This window comes from Tupaia chinensis, unplaced genomic scaffold (assembly GCF_000334495.1).
Source record: "Tupaia chinensis unplaced genomic scaffold, TupChi_1.0 Scaffold149922_1, whole genome shotgun sequence".
Taxonomy (NCBI): Eukaryota; Metazoa; Chordata; class Mammalia; order Scandentia; family Tupaiidae; genus Tupaia; species Tupaia belangeri.
The window spans coordinates 742547-763661 of record NW_006209766.1 but is presented as its reverse complement, the minus strand read 5'-3'; the positions used below and the strand labels follow the sequence as shown (position 1 = coordinate 763661).

Sequence of the window (21115 nt, the reverse complement as noted above, 5' to 3'; positions counted from 1 at the left end):
GCTGTTAAACTGGTCCATGGCTGGGACCAGCAGTTAGCATAATGGCTATGTCGTTGGACTCCCACCTAGTCGACTGCGGTTTGAGTCCCGGACCTGGTGGCTTAAACCCACGCCGGCCGCGTGTGCGTGCGTGCCCAAGATCCCGAGAGGAGAATGGAGGAGAAGGGATTGCGGCATGGCCATCCCTCCTGAGGGGGTGATTTCTCACTTTCTATCTCTCTGTCTTTCTCTGTCTGTCTGGTGAGTGCATGCACCCTGTGGCAAAAACCTCTCCAAAAAAAGAAAAAACAAAAACAAAAAAACTGGCGCATGGCTTCTAAGCCCGGAGATGGTGTGATGGGGAGTCCATCTCTGTCTCCGATTACAGCAGAGGCTTCTTGCAAATGAAGCTGACTCAGAGTAAAGCATGTTTTTTTTTTTAAGTTTTTTATTGAATTATTTTATTTTACTTTATTCATTATTATTATCATTATTATTTTCCAGTTTGATCAGAGAGAGAGAGATAGGAAATGAGAAAGCAAGCCACCAGGTCCGAGACTCGAACCATGGTCAGCCATGTGGGAGTCCAGTGCCTTTAACCACCATGCCACTTGCCAGCCCCAGTAAAGCATGTTTTTATTCTTTTTTTCTTTTCTTTCTTTCTTTCTTTTTTTTTTTTTTTCAGAGATTTTTGCTATATTGTGTGTGCACTTGTAGGACTGACAGACCAAAAGTGAAAAATCTTCCCCCGGTGGCAAGAGGATGGCCACACCACAATCCCTTCCCCTCCATTCTCTTTTCGGGATCCTGGGCATGCATGCACATGTGCTTGGCATGAGTTTCAAGTTGCTGGGTCTGAGACTTGAACTGTGGTTGACCACGTGGGAGTCCAGAGCCTTCACCACTATGCCACCCCTGGGCCCCAGTAAAGCATATTTTACAGAGCAACTGGATCCAGCAGTACCTGAAGCTGGCATGCTCCAGTGCATTTCCAAATAAGTGAACCAATGGAACCCTTTGCTCTTAAGTCAGTGGGAGTAGGGAATCACACTGTTTACCGAATGTGTGCCAGATCCTAATTCTTCTCTTTCCTCTTGCCAAAATGTCCTCATTGCTGCCGACATTTGCAAACTCAGAGGCCACATTAATCAAAACCATCTTTATTATTTAAAGAGCATCTGTCATCAGGAGCACCGAGACGGGATTCCCCAGACGGCAGAACAATATTTACATGAGGGTTGGGAGGGTGAGGCTCAGGTGGTCCCAGGGCTGAGTGGGCCCGCCACTATGGAACAGATGACCTTGGAGGGAGGGGATCTTTGGACCTGTGGACTGGGCCCAAGAAGACTGTTCCATCCCAGGCCCAGCGCGGATCCCACCATGCGAGGCTGAGCCACATAGGTCAATTCGGGCCCCGGAGGTGTGCGCAGTGAGAAGCCACAGGTCAGAGCTGGATCACCATGCCGCTGGCTTCGGAGTGAGTCTGGGGAAAGACAACTGGGGACTTGCGAGGTCTGAGAGGCTCCCCTCCAAGTCCCACAGTTAGGCTCTCCTGTCCTCTGCAAGGTCTGGCGTGGGTTTCCTAAAATCTCCGCCTCCCTTTTCCCCCATCCCGGCTCCCATCTGGGCCCAGCTTTCACCTTTATGGCCTGGAAGATCCACTCCCGGAAGTCACTGACTTTGGTGTAGACGCCTGGCTTCTGGGCGAGGGCACAGCCCGTGCCCCAGCTTACGATGCCACACAGCCGCCAACGTGACGTCCGAGAGATGCTGTCCTCACACACGAAGGGACCCCCGCTGTCACCCTGGCAGGGCAAGAGGGGAGCTTGGCTGGCGGTCAAGATGGCTGGCCAGGAGCCGCCTTATGGTGGCCATGGCTGTGGTCACAGAGCCTGCCGGTCCTGCAATAAGGAATCCGACCACCCACCGCCCATCTCTGGGGCTGCCTCAGCACGGTCCCTCACCTGACAGGCATCAATGCCACCCTCAGGGTAGCCAGCACAGAACATCTTGGGTTTGATCTGGTTCCCGTAGAAGTCGGGGCCATTGCAGACATCGTTGCTGATTATGGGGACTCGGGCCTCCTGGAGTACCCCAGCCTGTTGTCCTGGGGGTGTGCAGGCAAGGCTGGCCAGAGCTGGGGAGCAGGCACACCCCTTTCCCCCAGTTGCCCATCCCAGACCCCTCAGTGCCCCTATAGCCCAGCACCGAGAGCCATTCAACCAGCCAGGCTGCCCTTCGCCAGCCCAGTTCGGTGTCTCCCCAGTGAGGGTGCCGCAGGCAGAGGGCGGGACTCACCGTAGTACTGCGTGTTGCCCCAGCCGGTCACCGTACAGATCTTGCCGTCCACCGGGGCCTGGCCGGCCGCCGGGAGGCACACGGGCTGGATGTACTCTGTGAGAGAGACCATGCTGCTCCAGCCCCTGCCGGCCCGCCCGAGCTGGCACAGACCTCAGCCCAGAGGCCTCCACCGCCCAGCACGCCCTCCCCTTGGTCCTTCATACAACCACAGAGCACCTGCCATCTACTGAGCGCTCACTGTGCACTAGGACAGCCTGCATCATCTCCTGGAGCCTCCCATCGGTCAGGAAGGGGTGGACTACTAGTACCCCACTGTACAGAGGGGGAAATAAGGCCAAGGAACTTGTCCAAAGTTTCCTAAAGTCACTGGGGAGCCAATTCCCCAGTCTCTATTCACCACCTGGGCCATGGAGTTTCCCCCAGACTAGAGGGCACCTTTGAGATAAATGGAAAAAATATCCCAATCTTGAGACATTTGGCTCCCATTGATAAGAAAAGCATAATATGGGACCAGCAGTTAGCGTAATGGCTATGTCGCTGGACTCCCACATGGTCGACAGCAGTTCGTGTCCCGGACCCGGTGGCTTAAAACTCACGCCGGACGCCTGTGCATGCATGCCCAAGATCCCGAGAGGAAAATGGAGAAAGGATTGCGGCGTGACCATCCCCCCTGGGGGGTGATTTCTCGCTTTCTGTCTCTCTGCTGTCTAGTGAGTGCACGCGCCCAAAAGCAAAAAAAAAAACTCTCAAAAAAAAAAAAAAAAGAAAGAAAAAGAAAAGAAAAGCATAATAAATACACAGGTCTAGAACCAGCAGGTGGCATCAAGGTTAAGGCAGCTGGAGCCCACATGGCCAGTTGAGCAGTTCGAGTCCCAAACTTGGCAGCTTGAAAATCACGCTGGGCACGTGTACGAGTGTACCCGAAATCACAAGAGGAGTATGCAGGAGAAGGGACTGCAGTGTGGCCACCCCCCGGGAGGGGTGATTTCTGTCTCTTTCTCTCTCCAGTGAGCACATGTGCCCTATCGAAAAAACTAAAAATAAACACATACACAGAGCTACACTGAGACATGGCCCGATCCTTGTTCAGGACAAGGCGCATGCGTGGTCCTGGTAGCCCTGACTGCTACCAGTAGGTGACTACCTGTCTGGTCCCAGAGCTCCCAGCTGGAGAGTGGAAAATAACACTTGCTTTCCCCGGAGGTTGTAGTAGCCTGGAGAAGCACCGAGAGCATGCCTGGCCAACGGGAAAGGCTCATAGAACCAGTCACAGTAATAAACCAAACGACGGCAGTAACTAACACACACCCAGGATCCGCGCTGCCGGGACTTTCCTTTCTGTTGTTTTCCTGAGGTGTTTGCCACAGGGAGCGTGCACTCACCAGAGAGACAGTGAGAGGGGAAGGGAGAACTCAGTCCCTCAGGGGGGTGGTGTGCTGTCATCTCCACCATTCTCCTCTCCTCTTGGGAGTTTACGCAAGCACGCACACGTGCCCAGTGTGATTTTTCAAGCCACTGGGTCCAGGACTCCAACTGTGGTTGGCCACGTGGGAGTGCAGTGCCTTGATCGCCATGCCAGCTGTTGGCTCCTGTGCTGGTCTTGTTCTAAGTTCTTTAGTTATATTGACTTTTTCAATGGTCTCAACAACCCTAGGCAGTCATTTTACAAATGAGGAAAACTGAGGCACCGTGAGAAGTCACACGCCCCAGATCTCAGAGCCGGCAAGTGCAGTACCAGAAGCTGACTCCAAAGCCCACGCCGTTACCCCCAGCCGAGTCAGCCTGAGTCCTTCCCCACCTACACGTGACCCCATGGACACTTCCTTACTACCATGATTATAACTCCCTCTCTCTTTTTCACCAAAAGGGGTTTGTTTAGTTTGAAATAAAAATGTATACCGCTCCTGGGACCAGCAGTTAGCGTAATGACTATGTTGCTGGACTCCCATGTAGTTGACCGCGGTTCGAGTCCCGGACCCAGTGGCTTAAACTCACGCCGGACGCGAGAGGAGAATGGAGGAGAAGGGATTGCGGCATGGCCATACCCCCAGGGGGTGATGTCTCCCTTTCTGTCTCTCTGTCTTTCTGGCAAGTGTACGTGCCCTATAATAAAAACCTCTCAAAAAAAAAAAAAATATATATATATATACCTCTCCCTTAAGTGGAAAACTACTTCTACAGATCATGGAGAAGAAAATGCAGAATGGAACGCAATCCACGAATGGTACCGAACCCCCGGCGGCATAGCCGGAGTGCTACCATCACAGGTTCCAGTGCCCGCGGGCCACGACTCACCCCTTTGCCATTTGCCAGCACTGAGAATTGGGGGCAGTATTGAGAAGCCACCCCCACAGGGCTGCCCTGGGAACTAAATGTGTTTGTGTGTGTGACACACTTAGACCCCGGCCTGGCACGCAGGACGTGTGGAGCGAGTGTTGGTGTGCATTACTAACATTCCTCGCGTACTGTCACCGTCATCACTGCTACGACTTCACTACTATCATCATAGTCATTCTTCTTTTAGTTCACTGTGGGTGTGTGTGCTCGGCAGAGAGAGAGAAAGGGGGTGGGGGAGTGAGAAAGCACCTTCTTGGGGGATGGCCACGCCCCAGTCTCTTCTCCTCCATTTTCTTTTTCTTTCTTTCTTTTTTTTTTTTTTTGAGAGGTTTTTACTATAGGGCATGTGCGCTCACCAGACAGACAGAGAGAGACAGAGAGACAGAAAGCGAAAAATCACCCCCCAGGGGGGATGGTCACGCCGCAATCCCTTCTCCTCCATTCTCCTCTCGGGATCTTGGGCATGCATGCACATGCGCCCGGTGTGAGTTTAAGCCACGGGGTCCGGGACGTGAACCGCAGTTGACTACGTGGGAATCCAGCGACATAGCCATTACGCTAACTGCTGGTCCCATCTTCTCCTCTATTTTCCTCTCAGGATTTTGGGCATGTGTGCACATGTGCCTGGCATGATATGCAAGCTGCCAAGTCCAGGACTTGAACCATGCATCAACCATGTGGACTCCAGCCACCTTCACCTCCACGCCACCTGCTGGCCCACAGCATCACCATTATTCTTACCGTTCTACACTAGGGCCTGTTCAAAGCTGAAGCCCAAGGCCTACTCTTAACCAAAGAGGAGAGGAGCCTGAGAGAGAAAAGTTAAGGACACACCAGCACCCATGTGAGTCTTTCTCATTGAAACCAAGGAAATGTTCCCGAGAACTGCAGAGGGCATAGCTCCTAACTTCCTGATTCATTCATATATTTTTCTTCTTTTTGGTTTAAGTGCCAGAGGGCATATGCGCTTTCCAGAGAGAGAAGAAAAAAGCATTCCCCGTAGGAGGTGGTCACACTGCAATCCCGTCTCCATCTCTCCTCCTGTTGGGATTTGGGGCACACGTGTCCAGCATATTTTTAAAGCTGCCAGGGCCAGAGGGCAGCGGGTTCTGTGGTGGCGAAGGCAGCTGGATCTCACATGACTGACTGCACGGTTTGGGTCCTGGGCCCAGTGGCGTGAAAACCATGCCAGGGGTGTGTGCATGCAAGGCCAAAATCGCAAGAGGAGAATACAGAAGAAGAGACTGTGGTATGGCCATCCCCCCTTAGGGGAGCTTTCTCATTTTCCCTCCTTCTCACTCTCTGTCTCTCTCCAGTAAGTATACATACCCTATAGAAAATTTAAAATGAGGGGCGAGCAGGTGGCATAGTGGTTAAGGCACTGGACTTCCACATGGCCAACCACGGTTCAAATCCCGGACCTGGTGGCTTGCTTTCTCACTCTCCCTTTCTCTCTGTCTGTCATTCTCTGGTCAAATTGAAGAAGAATAATAAATTGAATTAAAAATAAGTAAATCTTAAAGAAAAGGAAATTTTAAATGAAATTAAAAAAAAATAGAGCTGCCTGGGCCAGGATTCGAACAGTGGCCAGCTATGTGGGATCTGTCTCCCTTAAGCATGGGGGCATGGGACTGGCCCCATTCAAATATATTTATTAATTTCATTATTTTTTTTGCTAACAGTTTCATTGAGCTGTAATTCACATACCATACAAGTAGGAGCCCGCATGTGACATGATAGTGACAGTCCTGGACTCTCACATGGCAGAACACGGTTCAAGTTTCAAACCCAGTGGCTTGAAAATCACAGTGGAGGGACCAGCAGTTAGCATAATGGCTATGTTGCTGGACTCCCATGTCGTCAACTGCGGCTCGAGTACCGGACCCAGTAGCTTAAAGTCACGCGGGGTGCGTGTGCGTGCGTGCCCAAGATCCCGAGAGGAGAATGGAGGAGAAGGGATTGCGGCATGGCCATCCCCCCTGGAGGGTGATTTCTCGCTTTCTGTCTCTCTGTCTCTCTCTGTCTGTCTGGCGAACACACACGCCCTATAGCAAAAACCTCTTCAAAACAAAAGAAAATCACAGTGGGTACATAAGCATGAGTGCCCAAAATCCTGGGAGGAGAATGGAGAAGAAGGGATTGTGGTGTGGTCATCCCCCTGGGGAGTGATTTCTCACTTTCCCTCTCACTGTCTCTGTCTTTTTCTCTCTGGAGAGCATATATGACGTATGGCAATACTGTCTTTTTCTCTCTGGAGAGCATATATGACTTATGGCAATAACATATAAAAAAAAAAACAAAAAAACAAAAACAAAACAAGCAAATGGTTCCTAGTATATCACCAGCACATGCAACCGCCACCATGCATACAATAATTATTGTAGAACATATCTTAGAACATTTCCTCAGGGCCAGCAGGTGGCGTGGCAGTTAAGGGAGCTCGACTCCCACATGAACAGGTTCGAGTCCCGGACCTGGCAGCTTGCTTTCTCACTTTCCCCTCTCTCTCTCTGTCTCTCTCTCTGTCTCTCTCTGTGTGTGTTCCTCTCTGGTCAAATTAAAATAAATAAATAAATAAAATTTTAAAAATGAAATAATTCTTAAAAAAAAAAAAAAGAATATCTCATCAACCCACAAAGAAACCTGCAACCTTTACCAACCTCGCACCCACCTCCATGCTCCCCCATCCCCCCTTCTCCCCTAGGCAGCCATTACCATTCATCTACCTTCTGTCTCTACAGATTTGCCTAATCCGAACATTTCCTAGAAATGGCATCATCTGCCCTTCGGGACTGGCTCCATTCAAGACCCTCCCCTGCTGCTGTAGGAATCAGCACTTCACTCATTCCTTTTTACAGCCAAGTATTATTCCATTGTGTGGACATACCACATTTTGTTTAACCATTTGTTAGATGATACGTACTTGGGTTCCTTGTCTTTTAACTACTATGAATCACGCTGCTAGAAACTGCCATGTTCAAGCTCCTGTTTCATTTTCCTTGAGTACATACCCTGGGGGCTGCATTGTTGGGTCAAATGGTAACTTTTGATGGATCAAATGTATAACTTTTCGAGGAACTGTCAGATGGTTTTACAAAGTGGTTGAACCAACTGTTCCTAGTTAATGCCTAGGTTGTGTCCCCTGGTTACCATGGATACTTGATCATAAGCTTATTTTCCTGTGACCCAGTCCTTTCCTCCTGGCCTCTGGAGTCCCCACGCCAAGGCTTAGTCCCCAGACTTACCCGTGAGGGGCAGGGGACTGGAGAGGTGGACCAAGGCGATATCGTTGCTGTTCTCCTCACTGTTGGGGTCTCGAAAGGGAAGGTAACCCCCATGGTAGACCACCGCCTGCACCCCCAGCTGCAGGCCGTGGGGTGAGGCCTGGGCCACAGCCCCAGCAAACACTCGCCATCGAGACAGGACCCGGTTCCGCCTGCCGGGGAAGAGGAGGGCAGGGTGGAGGCCTGTCTGGGCGCAGCCTCCCAGCCACTCCACCTCCCGGCCTCCATGCCAGCATGAGGGGGACACTCACTCAGGGAAACAGTGGGCAGCTGTCAGCACCCAGTCTCCAGAGAGCAGGGACCCCCCGCAGAGGTGTGCGCCATCGTAGCGAAGACTGACTTGCCACGGCCACCTGCCCAGGCTGGTGTCCTGGCCCCCCACAATGCGATCGACAGGCAGCTTCCTGCGCCCACAATCTGTGGGTGACAGGGCGGTCAGGGGTGGCAAAACTAGATCATAGCCCAGGTCCCAGAGCCAGGAGTGGCCCTGCCCTGGGAGCCAAGGGGACACAGCCCACTTGGGGACCCCAGGGGGAGTTCCCAGGTCTCACCTTGGCAGATGGCAGCCAAGAAGCGACCCCGGGGACAATCACTGTGACGGAGACAGGGGAGACACAGCGGAAACAAAATATAGAGACCAATTAAGACAGAGGAAAGAAAAGAGCAAGTGTGGGGTGCCCTGGGGCCGTGGGGGTCTGAGGTGCTGCCCACCCACCGCTGCCCTCCTCACCACACGGAGATGACTTCTAGCAGTCTCTGGGCATGCGGCAGCCTCCCCTCGTCCACGCAGAAGAAGCCCGACGTGCTGTTGGCGCCCGCTGTCCGAACGTCCAGCTCCGAGTGGGCCAGTGCCCTGAGCAGGGCGAGGGTCAGGCCTGCTCCACCCAGCCCTCCCAGCTCCGTGCCTCCGAGGGGCCCCCAGTACCTGAGGAAGCCCATCTCCTCACAGCTGAGCCCGGCCACTCGCGCGTTGGAGCGCGAGGAACACAGAAGCCGCCACGTCCCTTCTGTCTTGTCAAACAGCATGAGCCGCGCGTCCGCTGGGCTGACCTGCACTGCAGGGTGACAGGCAGGGGGCGCCTGGGTCCCACAGCCAGGATCCTGGCTCATGCCCAGCCTGCTCCCTGCTGGTCTGTTCTAGGAAGGGCCCCAGAGTAGTCCCTCCCCCACATTCGTGATTATTCCATAACATGACTCAACTCAGACCCAAGGACGACAGCCCTGGGACTCTGGCTGGCCTGACGGGACCAGGGCAGCTTCTCTTTCCAGGGACGCCTAAGCTGGCCGCTCATGGGCCATTAGTCTAAAACACGGCATGGACATCGGGAAGAGGGAAGCTGTTTCAAACGAGCTCCCAAGAGAATGACATGAAAGGCTTGATCTGTTGAAGGCCACCTTTGCCCGCAGGAGGAGGACATCAGCTAACCTGGAGGGAAAGCGAGAGATTTCTGATAACAATTTTTAAAAGCCCCTTGACACAGTCAGGCATGAAGAACCTCCAGAAATGTTGGTGAGGTGAGTTAATTTCTCCTCTGGTTTAGTCCTTTTCTTTAGTTGTTCCCTTTTGTTTTTTTGTATCTGGAGACCTTCAACTAATACACTAGGTTGCCAAAATATTTTAATAGACACCCTATAGTCTGGAAGAGAAGGAAGAGAAAAAGAGAGAGAAGGAGAAAGAGATGAGCCAGCTAGTGGCATGGTGGTTAAGGTGGCTGAGTGTACGGTTCGAGTCCTGGCCCCGGCAATTTGAGAAACACACAGGGTGTGAGTGCATGCATGCCCCAAATCCCAAGATGACAATGGAGAAGGGATTGTGGTGTGGTCATCCCTCCTGAGGGGTGCTTTCTCACTTTCCTTCTTTCTCTCTCTCTTTGGTGAGCATATGTACTCTATAGCAAAGCTTAAAAAAAGAGAGACAGAGAGAGAGTGAGAGAAAGAAAAAAAATACCAATCTTTTTTGCAGGACTTGTCAGAGCCTAGAATACACTAACATTCATAATTCTCCGAGCAGAGGGTACAGGAGTCACTCATTTGCATTCTGGGAAAACAAACATGAACTGGGCATGGACTCCCCACCCTGCCCTCCAGGTCCAGTGTGAGGTGGTGCTGGGGACACAAATGACAGAGACAGTCCTGGGCTCTGTGCTCACCCAGCAGAAGTATGGGGGGTGGGGAGACAGATAGCAATAAGAAAAGCCCCCCAACCAAGCACAGCACTGCAAACTGACACGCAGCCCAGCTGAGATATGCTGGACGGCCAGAGAGCGCTCACGGGAGACTGTTCATGGCTGGGACTGGCTGCGGGCAGTCCGTGTCGAGAATTTGTTCCCTGGAGCCCTTCCATCTGCCCTCACTGGCCGTCAGCGGGGCCCTGCTCTCACCTGAGTCAGGCACACCCATCGGCGCACTGGCTTATACTCAGCAAGCGCTCCGTGCATGCCAGCCTCTATTTTGGGCCATGAACGCATCGCCACACAATGACCAAACCACACGCAAACCTCTGGCCCTGCAAAGCTCAAAGCCCAGTAGGTGGGATGGGTACTGGATAGGACAAAAGAAGTAAAATAAAGCATGTGTCACAGAGAAGGAGCCACGGAGACAGACAAAGCTCGTCGGAGGACAGAAGCGCTGGCTAGCGTGGGGAAGCGAGGCTCCCCAAGGGTGGCGTATGCACAGAGATCCGAAGGAGGTGAGAAAGAGGCACAAAGACATGTGAGGGAACAGCAGCAAAGTAGGCCAAGGGAATTGCAGGTACAAGGATCCCAAGGCTGGTGGGCGGGCAGTGTTTGAGGAACAGCAAGGAGGCCCCGCAGGGTGAATGGGGAGAGGAGGGAGCCGGAAATAGACCAACAGTAGGACTTAGTTCTCACTTGTGTCAGGCGCACCCAGGGCAGGGCCCTGAGCCTGGAGGGCCCTGCCCTGGCTCAGTTGCTCCCAGGCCTCCCCTGGCTACAGGTGGGGAGCAGCCTGTGGGGGCAGCAGATCAGGGAGGAGGCTGCTGGGGTGTCCAGGAGGGTGGGAAGGAAGCTGCAGCAGGGTGGGAGCAGTGGAGGCGAGGAGTACGTTAGATTCTGGATGGACTTTGTAGGAGGAGCTGACAGATCAGGCTGAGACTGGATGACATGAATATGTGAAGGAAAGAGAAGGGTCCAGAACAATCCCAGGGGACAAGCAGGTGGCATGGTGGTAAAAGTACGGGGCTCCCACATAGCCAACGTTGGTTCAAATCCTATACCTGGTAGCTTACTTTCTCACGTTCTCTCTGTCTGTCTCTCTCTGGTGAGCACACGTGTCCTATAGACAACTCAATAATGATAAGAATGAAATGAAATCATAATCTAAGAAGAACAGCTCCAAGAATAAGCCAAGAGGTTTGACCTGAGCCCCTAGGACGAAGCTGACAGCAGCAGAGATGTGGAAGGTGATGAGGGAGCAGGTCTGCGGAAAGCCCAGCTGTGAACCTTTGACCTTTTCTCTCAAGCCTCCTGCCAGGCCATGTTCTGAGAGAACATTCTGGAATGTGGAGTCTGATGATCATTGCTCTGCATCATCTCAGAGGAACCTGGTGAGATCACACCCCCACTGAGTGGAATTTCTGCAGCCCCACAGGTCTGGACAAGCAAAGGCAGGACTTCTGGGGAGAACCTTGCCCCATTGAGAACCTACTGTGTGCCCAGAGCTATGCTATGAGTGTTCCCCGCCACATCATCAACCAAGTCCTTCCACATCCCCCGTCCCAAGGGTCACAAGGATAAACCCCGTTTTCCAGAGGAGGACGCTAAAGCGTGGAGAGCTGGATGACCTGCCTAACAGCACCAAGTGAGTGGGAGGCAGAAGAAGGATTTGAAATAGGGCCTGAGTGACCGCAAACCCCTAAGGCTGCCCTAGATAGTAGGTTTAGCCTTTGGAGGGTTAAACAACAGCAGTTGACCCTTGACCAATGCAGGGAGTTGGGGTGCTAACCCCACACACAGTCAAAATCTATGTATAATTTCTGACTCCCCCAAAACAAAACTACTAATAACCTATTATTGTCCAGAAGTCTTACCAATAACATGAATAGTTGATTAAGGCATATTTTGTATATGTAGTACATACATTGTATCATATTCTTACAGTAAAGGAAGTTGGAGAAAAGAAAACTTTTTTTTTTGGAGAGGTTTTTTTGCTATAGGGTGCGTGTGCTCGCCAGACAGAGAGAGACAGAGAGACAGAAAGCAAGAAATCACTCCCCAGGGGGGATGGCCACGCCACAATCCCTTCTCCTCCATTCTCCTCTTGGGATCTTGGGCACGCACGCACACGCACCCGGCATGAGTTTAAGCCACCGGGTCTGGGACTCGAACCACGGTTGACTACATGGGAGTCCAGCGGCATAGCTATTATACCAACTGATGGTCCTCGCTGTTTCTCACTTTTAAATGATTATTTCTTGTTTATATGAGTTCAAGGAACACAAAAAGTGTGTTCTGGGTCACCTAGTATGTTTTCCAAAGTTGTTCTATTTAGAGGTGTGAAAATCCCAGGAAAGTGAGGTAGGGAGACAGTTTTGGGGTGGCTTTTGTTTGTTTGTTTCCTAATTGCTTAGTGTTTTTGAAATGCCCAAGAGTAACTGAAGGACAAGGATGCTGGCCTCGGCCCCAGCTGGATCCGAACCGTGGCCCCGTGACTTTCCAGTCAGAGGCCCAGGTTGAGCTAGTTCATGTTGACAGCTTGTCTTTGTGCTTCCTCAATAAGCAAAGGTTTTCTGAGCACCTACTATGCACCAGGTACTGTCTGACCAGTAAACGCAGTGTTCCTGTCCTCCCGGGTTTCACCAGGAGGGAATGATTAACTATGAGTAGGAGGAGGGTTTTACCAGGGCCAGCAGAGGTGGCCACGATGGGAGGAAGAACACACAGTAGGGCATATAGGAAGGCCTTGCTCAACAAAATAAAAGCCCCAAGGGCAAGGAACAAAGTGTATGTAGCAAACTGAAAAATAAAAATAATGCATAAAGTTAACTAAATAATTATTTAACAAAAACAAAAGTCAACCTTTATTGGGTCGCCTGAGTGAGGACAGTTATCTAATTCTCACTGGAGTTTTCTCTCCCCTATGCCACTGAGGAGGAGACTGAGGCTCAGAGAGGGTCAGGACTGGAGTGAGGTCACAGCTCAGGAGTGACAGTGCCTCCAGGTGTGGGGTGGGACAAAGCGGGTGAGGCAAGGCTTGGTGCAAGGAGGAACGGGTCATTTGATGGAGGGAGAGGTGTCCTGGGGACTGGAGATGGGACAGTCCTGGAAACGAGTGACACAGAGTCCACACCCTAGGAGCCTTGGAGCCTCTATGTGGACTTGAGTGACTCAGCATACTTTTCTGGGTCCCTTTGCCACCATATGCAAAGCATTGGGAAGACAAGAGCTTCATCGTCCTAGACCCATTGGGTAAAGGCTTCACCCAGGGTCTGGCATGTTAGCAATGAATCCAACTGATTCTTGACCAACCAGAATATAGCTGCTTACACAACTATGTCCAGGCGCCTGGGTTCAAAGCCTCTTCCTGCCGTTTGTTAGCTCTGTGACCTGGGGCAAGTCACTCGGCCTTTCCCCATAAGAAAACGGGCTGTTGTGAGGATTTAATGATGCGTTCTGTCAACCCTAAGGCCCAGGCAGGGCCTCAAAGGGTGGCTGTGGTATTCATGTTGAGGTTGGCTTTCCACATCTGGGTTTTCATTTCTTCTCTGAGTGTGCACCGAAGACTTCACAGAATTAGACAAGGCTCACGGGTGCACAAAATCCATCCCCCCACCTCCTAAGTTCCCCTTCCTTCCTGCCGCCCCAGGTCACAGAATGGCAGCTTGGAGTTGGCGTTGGGGAAGAACCACTCATTCCCCCCATGGTTCGCTTCTGCACATAGTCATTTGTGCAGCCACTCACTCGCACGTGCCCGCGGACGCTTCTGTAACAGGCACATCTAAGAGCCACTCTGGCCCCTCGTGGACCAGCTGCATGTCTCCTCTGGTTCTCACTTTCCACGCCTATAAAATGGGGCCAATGGCCAATGAGAACGGCTAACCTCCTCGGAGTGCTAGAAAACGCTACTGACTTCATACCACCTCTCGTCAACATGTTTGGACCGTGTCCTATAATAAGAAACACATTTTCAGAACCAGCAGGTGGCATGGTGGTTAAGGCACTGGACACTCCCACATGCCCAACTGCGGTTCAAATACCGGACCTGGTAGCTTGCTTTCTCACTCTCTCTGGTCAAATTAAAATAAATGAATGAATAAATAAAATTAAATAAATCATTATTTAAAAAAAAAGAAACACATTTTCATATTGTCATGGAACCCCTGGGAGCTCTGTGATCGGAAGGAAACCACTGCAGTACTCTGAGTCTCAGTTTCTCCATCTGTGAAATGGGGAGAATAACAGCCCCACCCTCACGGGCTGCGGTGAGAAGGCAGTGGGCTTGCATGGGTACACATGCATAAAACCAACAGGAGCGATGAACACAATCCCTCTCACTGACAGAGCTGATACTCTGATCTTTTCAAAGCGAATCAATTGCATACTTTTCGAAAATGTGGTTTTCAACTCACTAATTTAATTTCATGATGCAGTAACGGGTACCACATTTGGAGTCTGAAAAACACTGGGTGAGACATGTGCAGTGCTCAGAATATCCCCCGTACCTAGCAGACACTCAACGCAAAGGCGCTATTACTATTAGCATTTCTGCATGCATTTGTTCATTCACTCAAGAAAGACTTCGCCTCAGCTCCTGTCCCATATGGATTTCCCCTAAGCTCCCCAGAGGGTCCCAGCCCACTCTACTCACCTGGATACAGTGGCTCCTGATCACTCTTGAGAAGAACGGTCACTGCAGAGAAGGTAGAGGTGAGGCAGGCAGGCTGGGGGCCGCAGGGGCAGGGGAAGTTGAGGCACAGGGACCATTCTCACCAATGGCCCAGGACGCCGCCCCGATGCCTGTCAGGAGCAGCAGGGTCCCCACAGTGAGAGCTGCCACCTTGGGTCCGGAGCAGCACGGCGCAGTCCGGCCACCTGCAACAGACACCATGTTGGGGCGGCTGCCAGGCCTGTCCCCGTCACAGCAGGGTCTGGGCACCGGGCCAGCTCTGCCCTGCCCCCAGGGCTAACTTCTCATGCCTGAGCCTGTTGTGTCCTGGACCCGGTTTCCCTGGGCCGAGCAGCTGGCAGCGCTGTCCCTCCCCTGCCACGTGGACAGCCAAGTGCCCAGCTCCCCAAGGGTTACAGCTGGGAAGGGGGCATGGCTGGGCCGCTGCCACCCTGCCTGCCTCCACCCTGCCTGCCTCCACCCTGGCGCTTCTGGGATGTCTCCTCCCCCATGACACTGCGCTTTCGTGCTTCTCTCATCACTCAGGTTCCCTCCTTGGATCTCTCACCTCTGCTAACTTTTCCAGAGGTTCGCGGGCCTTCTGGGGATGGCGACCCCTGACCTTTGCCCTCTTGGCAGCTTGCTGCTCTGGTGTTTGGCAATGCCTCACCGCCTCTTCTTTCTGCTCTTCTGAACCCGTTGCCTCTGACTATGGCTGGGGCCAGCAGGTGGCGTGGTGCTCAAGGTGCTGCCCAGCCAGACCCCTTTCAGAGGACTCAGCTCCAAGATCAAATTTTCCCCCAGACCTTGACCACCCCAGTTTAGAAATTCGCCGGCTTCACTTCAAAGTGTAGGGCTAACCCCTTCCTAGCTGAGACCTCGGGCAGGCGGCAACACCTTTGTGAGCCTCTGTTTCCCCACTTATTAAATGAATGTCCACCTAGCACCTCCTTCGAAAATAATACTTTCAAGTTTTCTTTTTAAATAATTCATAATAATAGCTGAAGTCTTAATCAGTGCTTAGCGTGGGTCCGGCACTTCTGAAATGCATTAGCTCTTCCAGTTCCCACCTCAATCCTACTGTAGGATTCTCATCCTTTAGATGGCACAGAGAAGTCGTGTCGCATGTCCACCGTGGCTCAGCCCGGCGGAGGTGACACTGAGTTCTAAACCACAGATGGGCTGCTGGCTGCCTAGTGTACAGCTGCAAGGCCGTACTCCCGCTCCCTGCACCACAGGCCCTGGCAAACAGCAAGTGCTCACTAGATGCTTTCTAAATCCGTAGAGCCGTGTGGGGCCGAAACACTGTCCTTCCCTCTCTGAGCCTCGGGATTTCCCCTGGTAAAAGGGAGCCGTGTTTGTTTACCGTCCGATGTCCTAGTCCTACCGTCCAGGTGCTCTGTACCCGGCACGTTTCTAGGCTCCAGGACACACCCCAAAACAAGACAGCTAAGATGATGGCTCTCGGGTTGTCCCTGCAGCACAGTGAGTTAAGCCCTGTGCCTGGGGAGTCAGATCTCATATGGCTGACTTTGGTTCAAGTCCTGGCTCAGGCGGCTTGAAAAATGTGCCAGGTACGTGTGCACGCAAGCCCCAAGTCTGCGAGGACGGAGAAATGAAGGAAAAAGAACTATGCTGTGGCCACACCCCACCCACCGGGGGTGTTTCCTCTCTCTCTGGCAATTAAAAAAGGCTACGGCTGGGGCCAGCAGGTGGCGGCTGGGGCCAGCAGGTGGCATGGTGCTCAAAGTGCTGGAAAACCACATGGCCGACCACGGCTTGAGTCCTGAACCTGGCAACATGCTTCCTCAAGTTCTCTCTTTCTCTCTCTCTCTTTTTCTCTCTGGTGAGCACATGTGTCCTATGGCAGATTTAAAAATAATTCTTAAAAAATTTTAAATTAGAAATAAATAATTCTTTTTTTCTTTTTGAGAGGTTTTTACTATAGGGCACGTGTGCTCACCAGACAGACAGAGAGGCAGAAAGTGAGAAATCACCCGCCAGGGGGGATGGCCACGCCGCAGTCCCTTCTCCTCCATTCTCCTCTCAGGATCCTGGGCATGCATGCACACGTGCCCGGCGTGAATTTAAGCTGCCGGGTCCAGGACTCGAACCGCGGTCGACTACGTGGGAGTCCATAGCCATTACGCTAACTGCTGGTCCCAGAAATAAATAATTCTTTAAAAAAATGAATATGGCTCTCAGGGTCTCACATGTTCACCATGGTTGTGGAATGGGAGTGGGAGACATGGCAAGGGAAACAGGGAAACAAGCCTGGTCATTTTTAGATTGTGGCCGAGGCCAGGAGAGAATAATGGAGGCTGAGGACTACAATGGGGCTTTTGAAGGGGGCTCAGGAAGGGCCTCCTCAAGAAGAGACTTGAGGGGACCAGAAGTTAGCGTAATGGCTATATCGCTGGACTCCCATGTAGTTGACTGCAGTTCGAGTCCCGGACCCAGTGGCTTAAACTCACGCTGGGCGCGTGTGCGTGCATGCCCAGGATCCCGAGAGGAGAATGGAGGAGAAGGGATTGCGGTGTGGCCATCCCCCCTGGGGGGTGATTTCTTGCTTTCTATCTCTCTGTCTGTCTGGCGAGCGCATGCGCCCTATAGCAAAAACTTCTAAAAAAAAAAAAAAAAAAAAAAAATAAGAGACTTGAGCTAAGACCCAAAAGGTAGGACGCCAACCGTGCAGCGACATCGAGGAAGAGCACTGAGCAGAGGGAGCAGCCCAAGCGACAGCCTGGAGGCAAGAATACGCATGACCCGTTGGAGCTAGAGAGGCTGCTGATGCAGCCGGGGCCAGGGACAGGAGCCAAGGCTAGGGCCAGCGAGGGAGGCCAGGTGGTCCAGGCAGAAGAGGGAGTTTATCCTCCCTGCCACAGAGGTCTTAGAGATCAAATGCCAATCCTTTCGCTAGGGATTGTGGGAAGACCAAAGAGGAAAGGCTGCTCAAAGCCATTAGTTGGGCCTGACTTGGGCTCAGCTGGCCTTAGCACCTGCACCCCCAGGGCTCTGGGTCTGGGGGAGTCTGAGTGGTGGACACGGCACCAGGCCAGCACTGGGACAGAGCAGGGAGTGGCCTGGGACTTTTCTGGGACTGCCATGCTCTGGGCATCTTAAGACTTTGAGAGTCCCTCAAGGCAGGAGGGAACAGACTGCCTCAGAGGCCAGCCCGGCCCTGCTGGCTGACCCCTGTCTTGAGAGGGCCTCTTGGGCCCATCTCCAAATCTGCCCCAACCTGCAGCCTTCAGCTGGTCCTGACTCCTTTGACCTGGAGGCTCTGGCACACTTGGTGGGGCAGGAAGCATTGCCGCCGTGTGTCTCCTGAGGGACAGGAAGAACCTTGCAAACAGGTGCTTCTGCTGGTCAGGAAGCACCCCCAGCCTATGTTGCCAGTGGGGGACGCATCCCCTCTGTGTATCATTGCCAGAACAAGAAGCGTTTACTCATTCTGTGTGAGAGGCTGCACCTCAACCCCATGACCCCTCGGAAGCAATGGGGCCTTCTCTCTCAGGAAGCCAGGCCTCCCAACCCCGCTTCACCCTGACTCTCGGCTCCCTGCTTCTCTGGCACTCCCTGGCTGCCCACGTCGTCTCACGGGACAGTTGTCTGTGCCCCGCATTGGGTTGCAAAGACTCTCACAGGCAACATCTCCAGCTGCGTCTCTAAAGTTCCACTCAATGGATAGTTCCACGTCTCGGTCTTCATTTTACAGGACTCCAACGCTCTGAATAAAATTCTTTCCTCTGGGCCAGGCAGTGATGCAGCAGTTATGCAACTAGACCTGCCCAGGGGAGGTCCTGGGTTTGTGCCCTGAGCCCTCCCACAGCACACAGGCACACCCATGTGCGTGCCTGTGACCCAGGCTGGCTGAGCCTGGCGGTGGACTGTGGCATGAAGACCTGGTCAGGGGTACCGCCTTCTCTCTCCATCTCTCTCACAGAAGCAATGCATGCATGCACTTTAAAAATTTACTCCTCTTTTGCCTCTGGGATACTGCACATGCTTGATTTTCCTTCTCCTTCTCTGATGGTGCTGTTTCTGCCAGCCTGCTCACTCCCTGAAATCCAGAGCTCATACAGGAGCCATGGCCTCCTCTCCCTCGCTGCTCCCTGCTCCTCAGTCTGTCTCATCCACCTATGGCCTGTTCCCCCTCTCTGTTCCCAGCCTTACCTTCCCCCTGGAGTCTCCTTCCCACCTACCAGGTCCCCTGCTGTTCTTCCCCACAGGCCCTGTCTCAGAGGCCCTCATCCCCAGGACTGTCTCTCCCCCACAGCTCTGGCTCCTCGGCCTGCCGGGCTCCTGGGTGACTGTCCTGTCCGCTCCTTCCTTCTTTGATGCAGCACTATTTAACCACTGGGCTCAGTCTCCCCTTCTGGGCCACCCTCCACATGAAAGCCTGGTGACCCTATCTAAGTATCAACTCCAACCTGTCCCTTCATTACCTAGAACCTTCTGCCTAGTGCCTAGTGCCTCCCCAAGACAGAATTTAAGGTCCAGCATTTCCAGCTTCTCTAGAATATAAACATGGCTTTTAGAGAGTTAGGGATTAAACCTATGTTTTCCCAAATTCCCAGACAGCCAGGTGGATCATTATCAAACATCTGGTAAGGTCATAGAGCTTGTCAAAGTTAGGCAAGAGACACTAAGAATGACCACCCGCGCCATCTAGTGGGCGGACCCTGCACTGCCCAGGACTCGCCAGCGCCTCACAGAACACAGTCCCAGCAGAGCCTGGCCCAGCCTGTGCACCTCCTCCTCCCTCCAGCTCCCCTTCCAGCCTCACGCCTGGAAATACCAGAACTATCTTTGCACCACCGCACACCAGCCACGTATGACCACCAGCATTCAGCCGTGCTCTCCTCTCACGCCCTTCCTCCTTCCACTCATCATTTGAATTGCAACTCAGATACCACCTCCTCCAATTCCAAGTCTCCGGCAGCAGCAAGAACCTCGCCTTGGGCATCTTCCAACAGCAATAAAAGTAGCACAGAGGCTGGCAGCAGCCCACACGTTTTTTAAAAATGAGACCGGGGGCGGCCACCAGCCACTGCGGCAATGGCTCAGAAGCGCACGCCGGCTCGTGGCCCTGCCCTGTCCTGCGGCTTCCCTAAATCTTTGCACCTTGTTAAAGGAAGGTACCGTGATGGTCATCCCCAGTTAAGAAATGAGGAGAGGCCCAAGGAGGTGCAGCCACTCAGGGTCACCCAAGCAAGAAAGTGCAGCATCAGAGCCCTCGGAGTTTGCATCCAGGCCTCTAGCCTGACAGCAGGGCTTCCGTCCAACACTGCCCCGAGCAGCCTGGGAATACGCGGGAGTCTACTCCACATTGGTTCTTTGTCCCCAGACCCACCTCTATCCATCTCGTCATTTTCTGCCTTTTTCCCCTGGTTCCTTTATCCTTAGGCCCCAGCCCTGATGCCTCCCTTCCATTGGCTCCAGGAAAGGAATCAATCCAGGGAACCAGCACTTAGCATAATGGCTACGTCGCTGGACTCCCACGTAGTCGACCACGGTTCGTGTCCTGGACCCGGTGGCTTAAAACTCACGCCAGGCGCGTGTGCTTGCGTGCCCAAGATCCCGAGAGGAGAATGGAGGAGAAGGGATCGCGGCGTGGCCATCCCCCCTGGGGGGTGACTTCTCTCTTTCTGTCTCTAATGCCTCTCTCTGTCTGTCTGGTGGGTGCACACGCCCTATAGCGAAAATCTCTCCAAAAGAAAAAAAAAAAGAAATCAATCCAAAGGCACCTAGCTCCATCATCTACCTGCTGAGCCAGGGCACAGCACCTCCTGAGCCACTGGAAGCCTGGCTTCATACTGGACCATGGCTGCATGGCTTGGGGACTGAATTACTAACCAACGCTGAGGCCAGAGGAGGGCAGAGATCCACACTCATCATTTCAGCCAATACTCTGCTTCCTGCCTGTCGTCGCATTTAAATCTTCAGGCCATGCTGTGAGGTGTGCACTATTACCCTCTCCACTTTACAGACATGGAAATGAAGGTCCAGAGAGGGTAAGCTGCTTATTTAGGGCTGCTTATTTAGAAAGTGCTACTGCCTGGGACTGAACCCAGCTAGGCTGGTTCCAGGAAGAAGAGGCGTCAGCCCCAGCAGATGGGGGAGAAAGCAGGAAGGAAAGGCCATCCCTAATTGGGTCTTCCAGCTGGTTCCCACATATGGGAGAGGCTAAGAGAGCCAGGTTGTCTGGAGTCACCCCAGGGGCTGCAGAGAGCCCTTGGGTGCTGACTACTCCATTGAGGGCTTGTCCCTGTCATCCCTGGGTGGCTTCTCTACTGTCTCTCCCTTTTCCATCCATCCAGGCTGAGTCCAAAGTCCTCTCTGTGCTCTTTTGCCCAAAGGGCCAGGAG

General features: G+C 52.8%; 1 protein-coding gene across 1 annotated transcript in view; it reads right to left on the bottom strand.

Annotated features, from left to right (window-relative positions):
* Positions 1-1123: 1123 nt before the first annotated feature.
* The window catches only part of HPN (hepsin), a 22023-nt gene continuing 2031 nt past the window's right edge, over positions 1124-21115 (bottom strand). Inside the window, exons 3-13 of the mRNA XM_006171610.3 lie at positions 14849-14950; positions 14727-14768; positions 8827-8956; positions 8632-8754; positions 8453-8493; positions 8153-8318; positions 7863-8053; positions 2278-2373; positions 1944-2086; positions 1620-1784; positions 1124-1462 (exon numbers count right to left, since the gene is read on the bottom strand). Coding sequence (XP_006171672.1) covers positions 1424-1462; positions 1620-1784; positions 1944-2086; positions 2278-2373; positions 7863-8053; positions 8153-8318; positions 8453-8493; positions 8632-8754; positions 8827-8956; positions 14727-14768; positions 14849-14950 — 1238 coding nt within the window. The 3' untranslated portion in view covers positions 1124-1423. The remainder of the gene's footprint in view (positions 1463-1619; positions 1785-1943; positions 2087-2277; positions 2374-7862; positions 8054-8152; positions 8319-8452; positions 8494-8631; positions 8755-8826; positions 8957-14726; positions 14769-14848; positions 14951-21115) is intronic.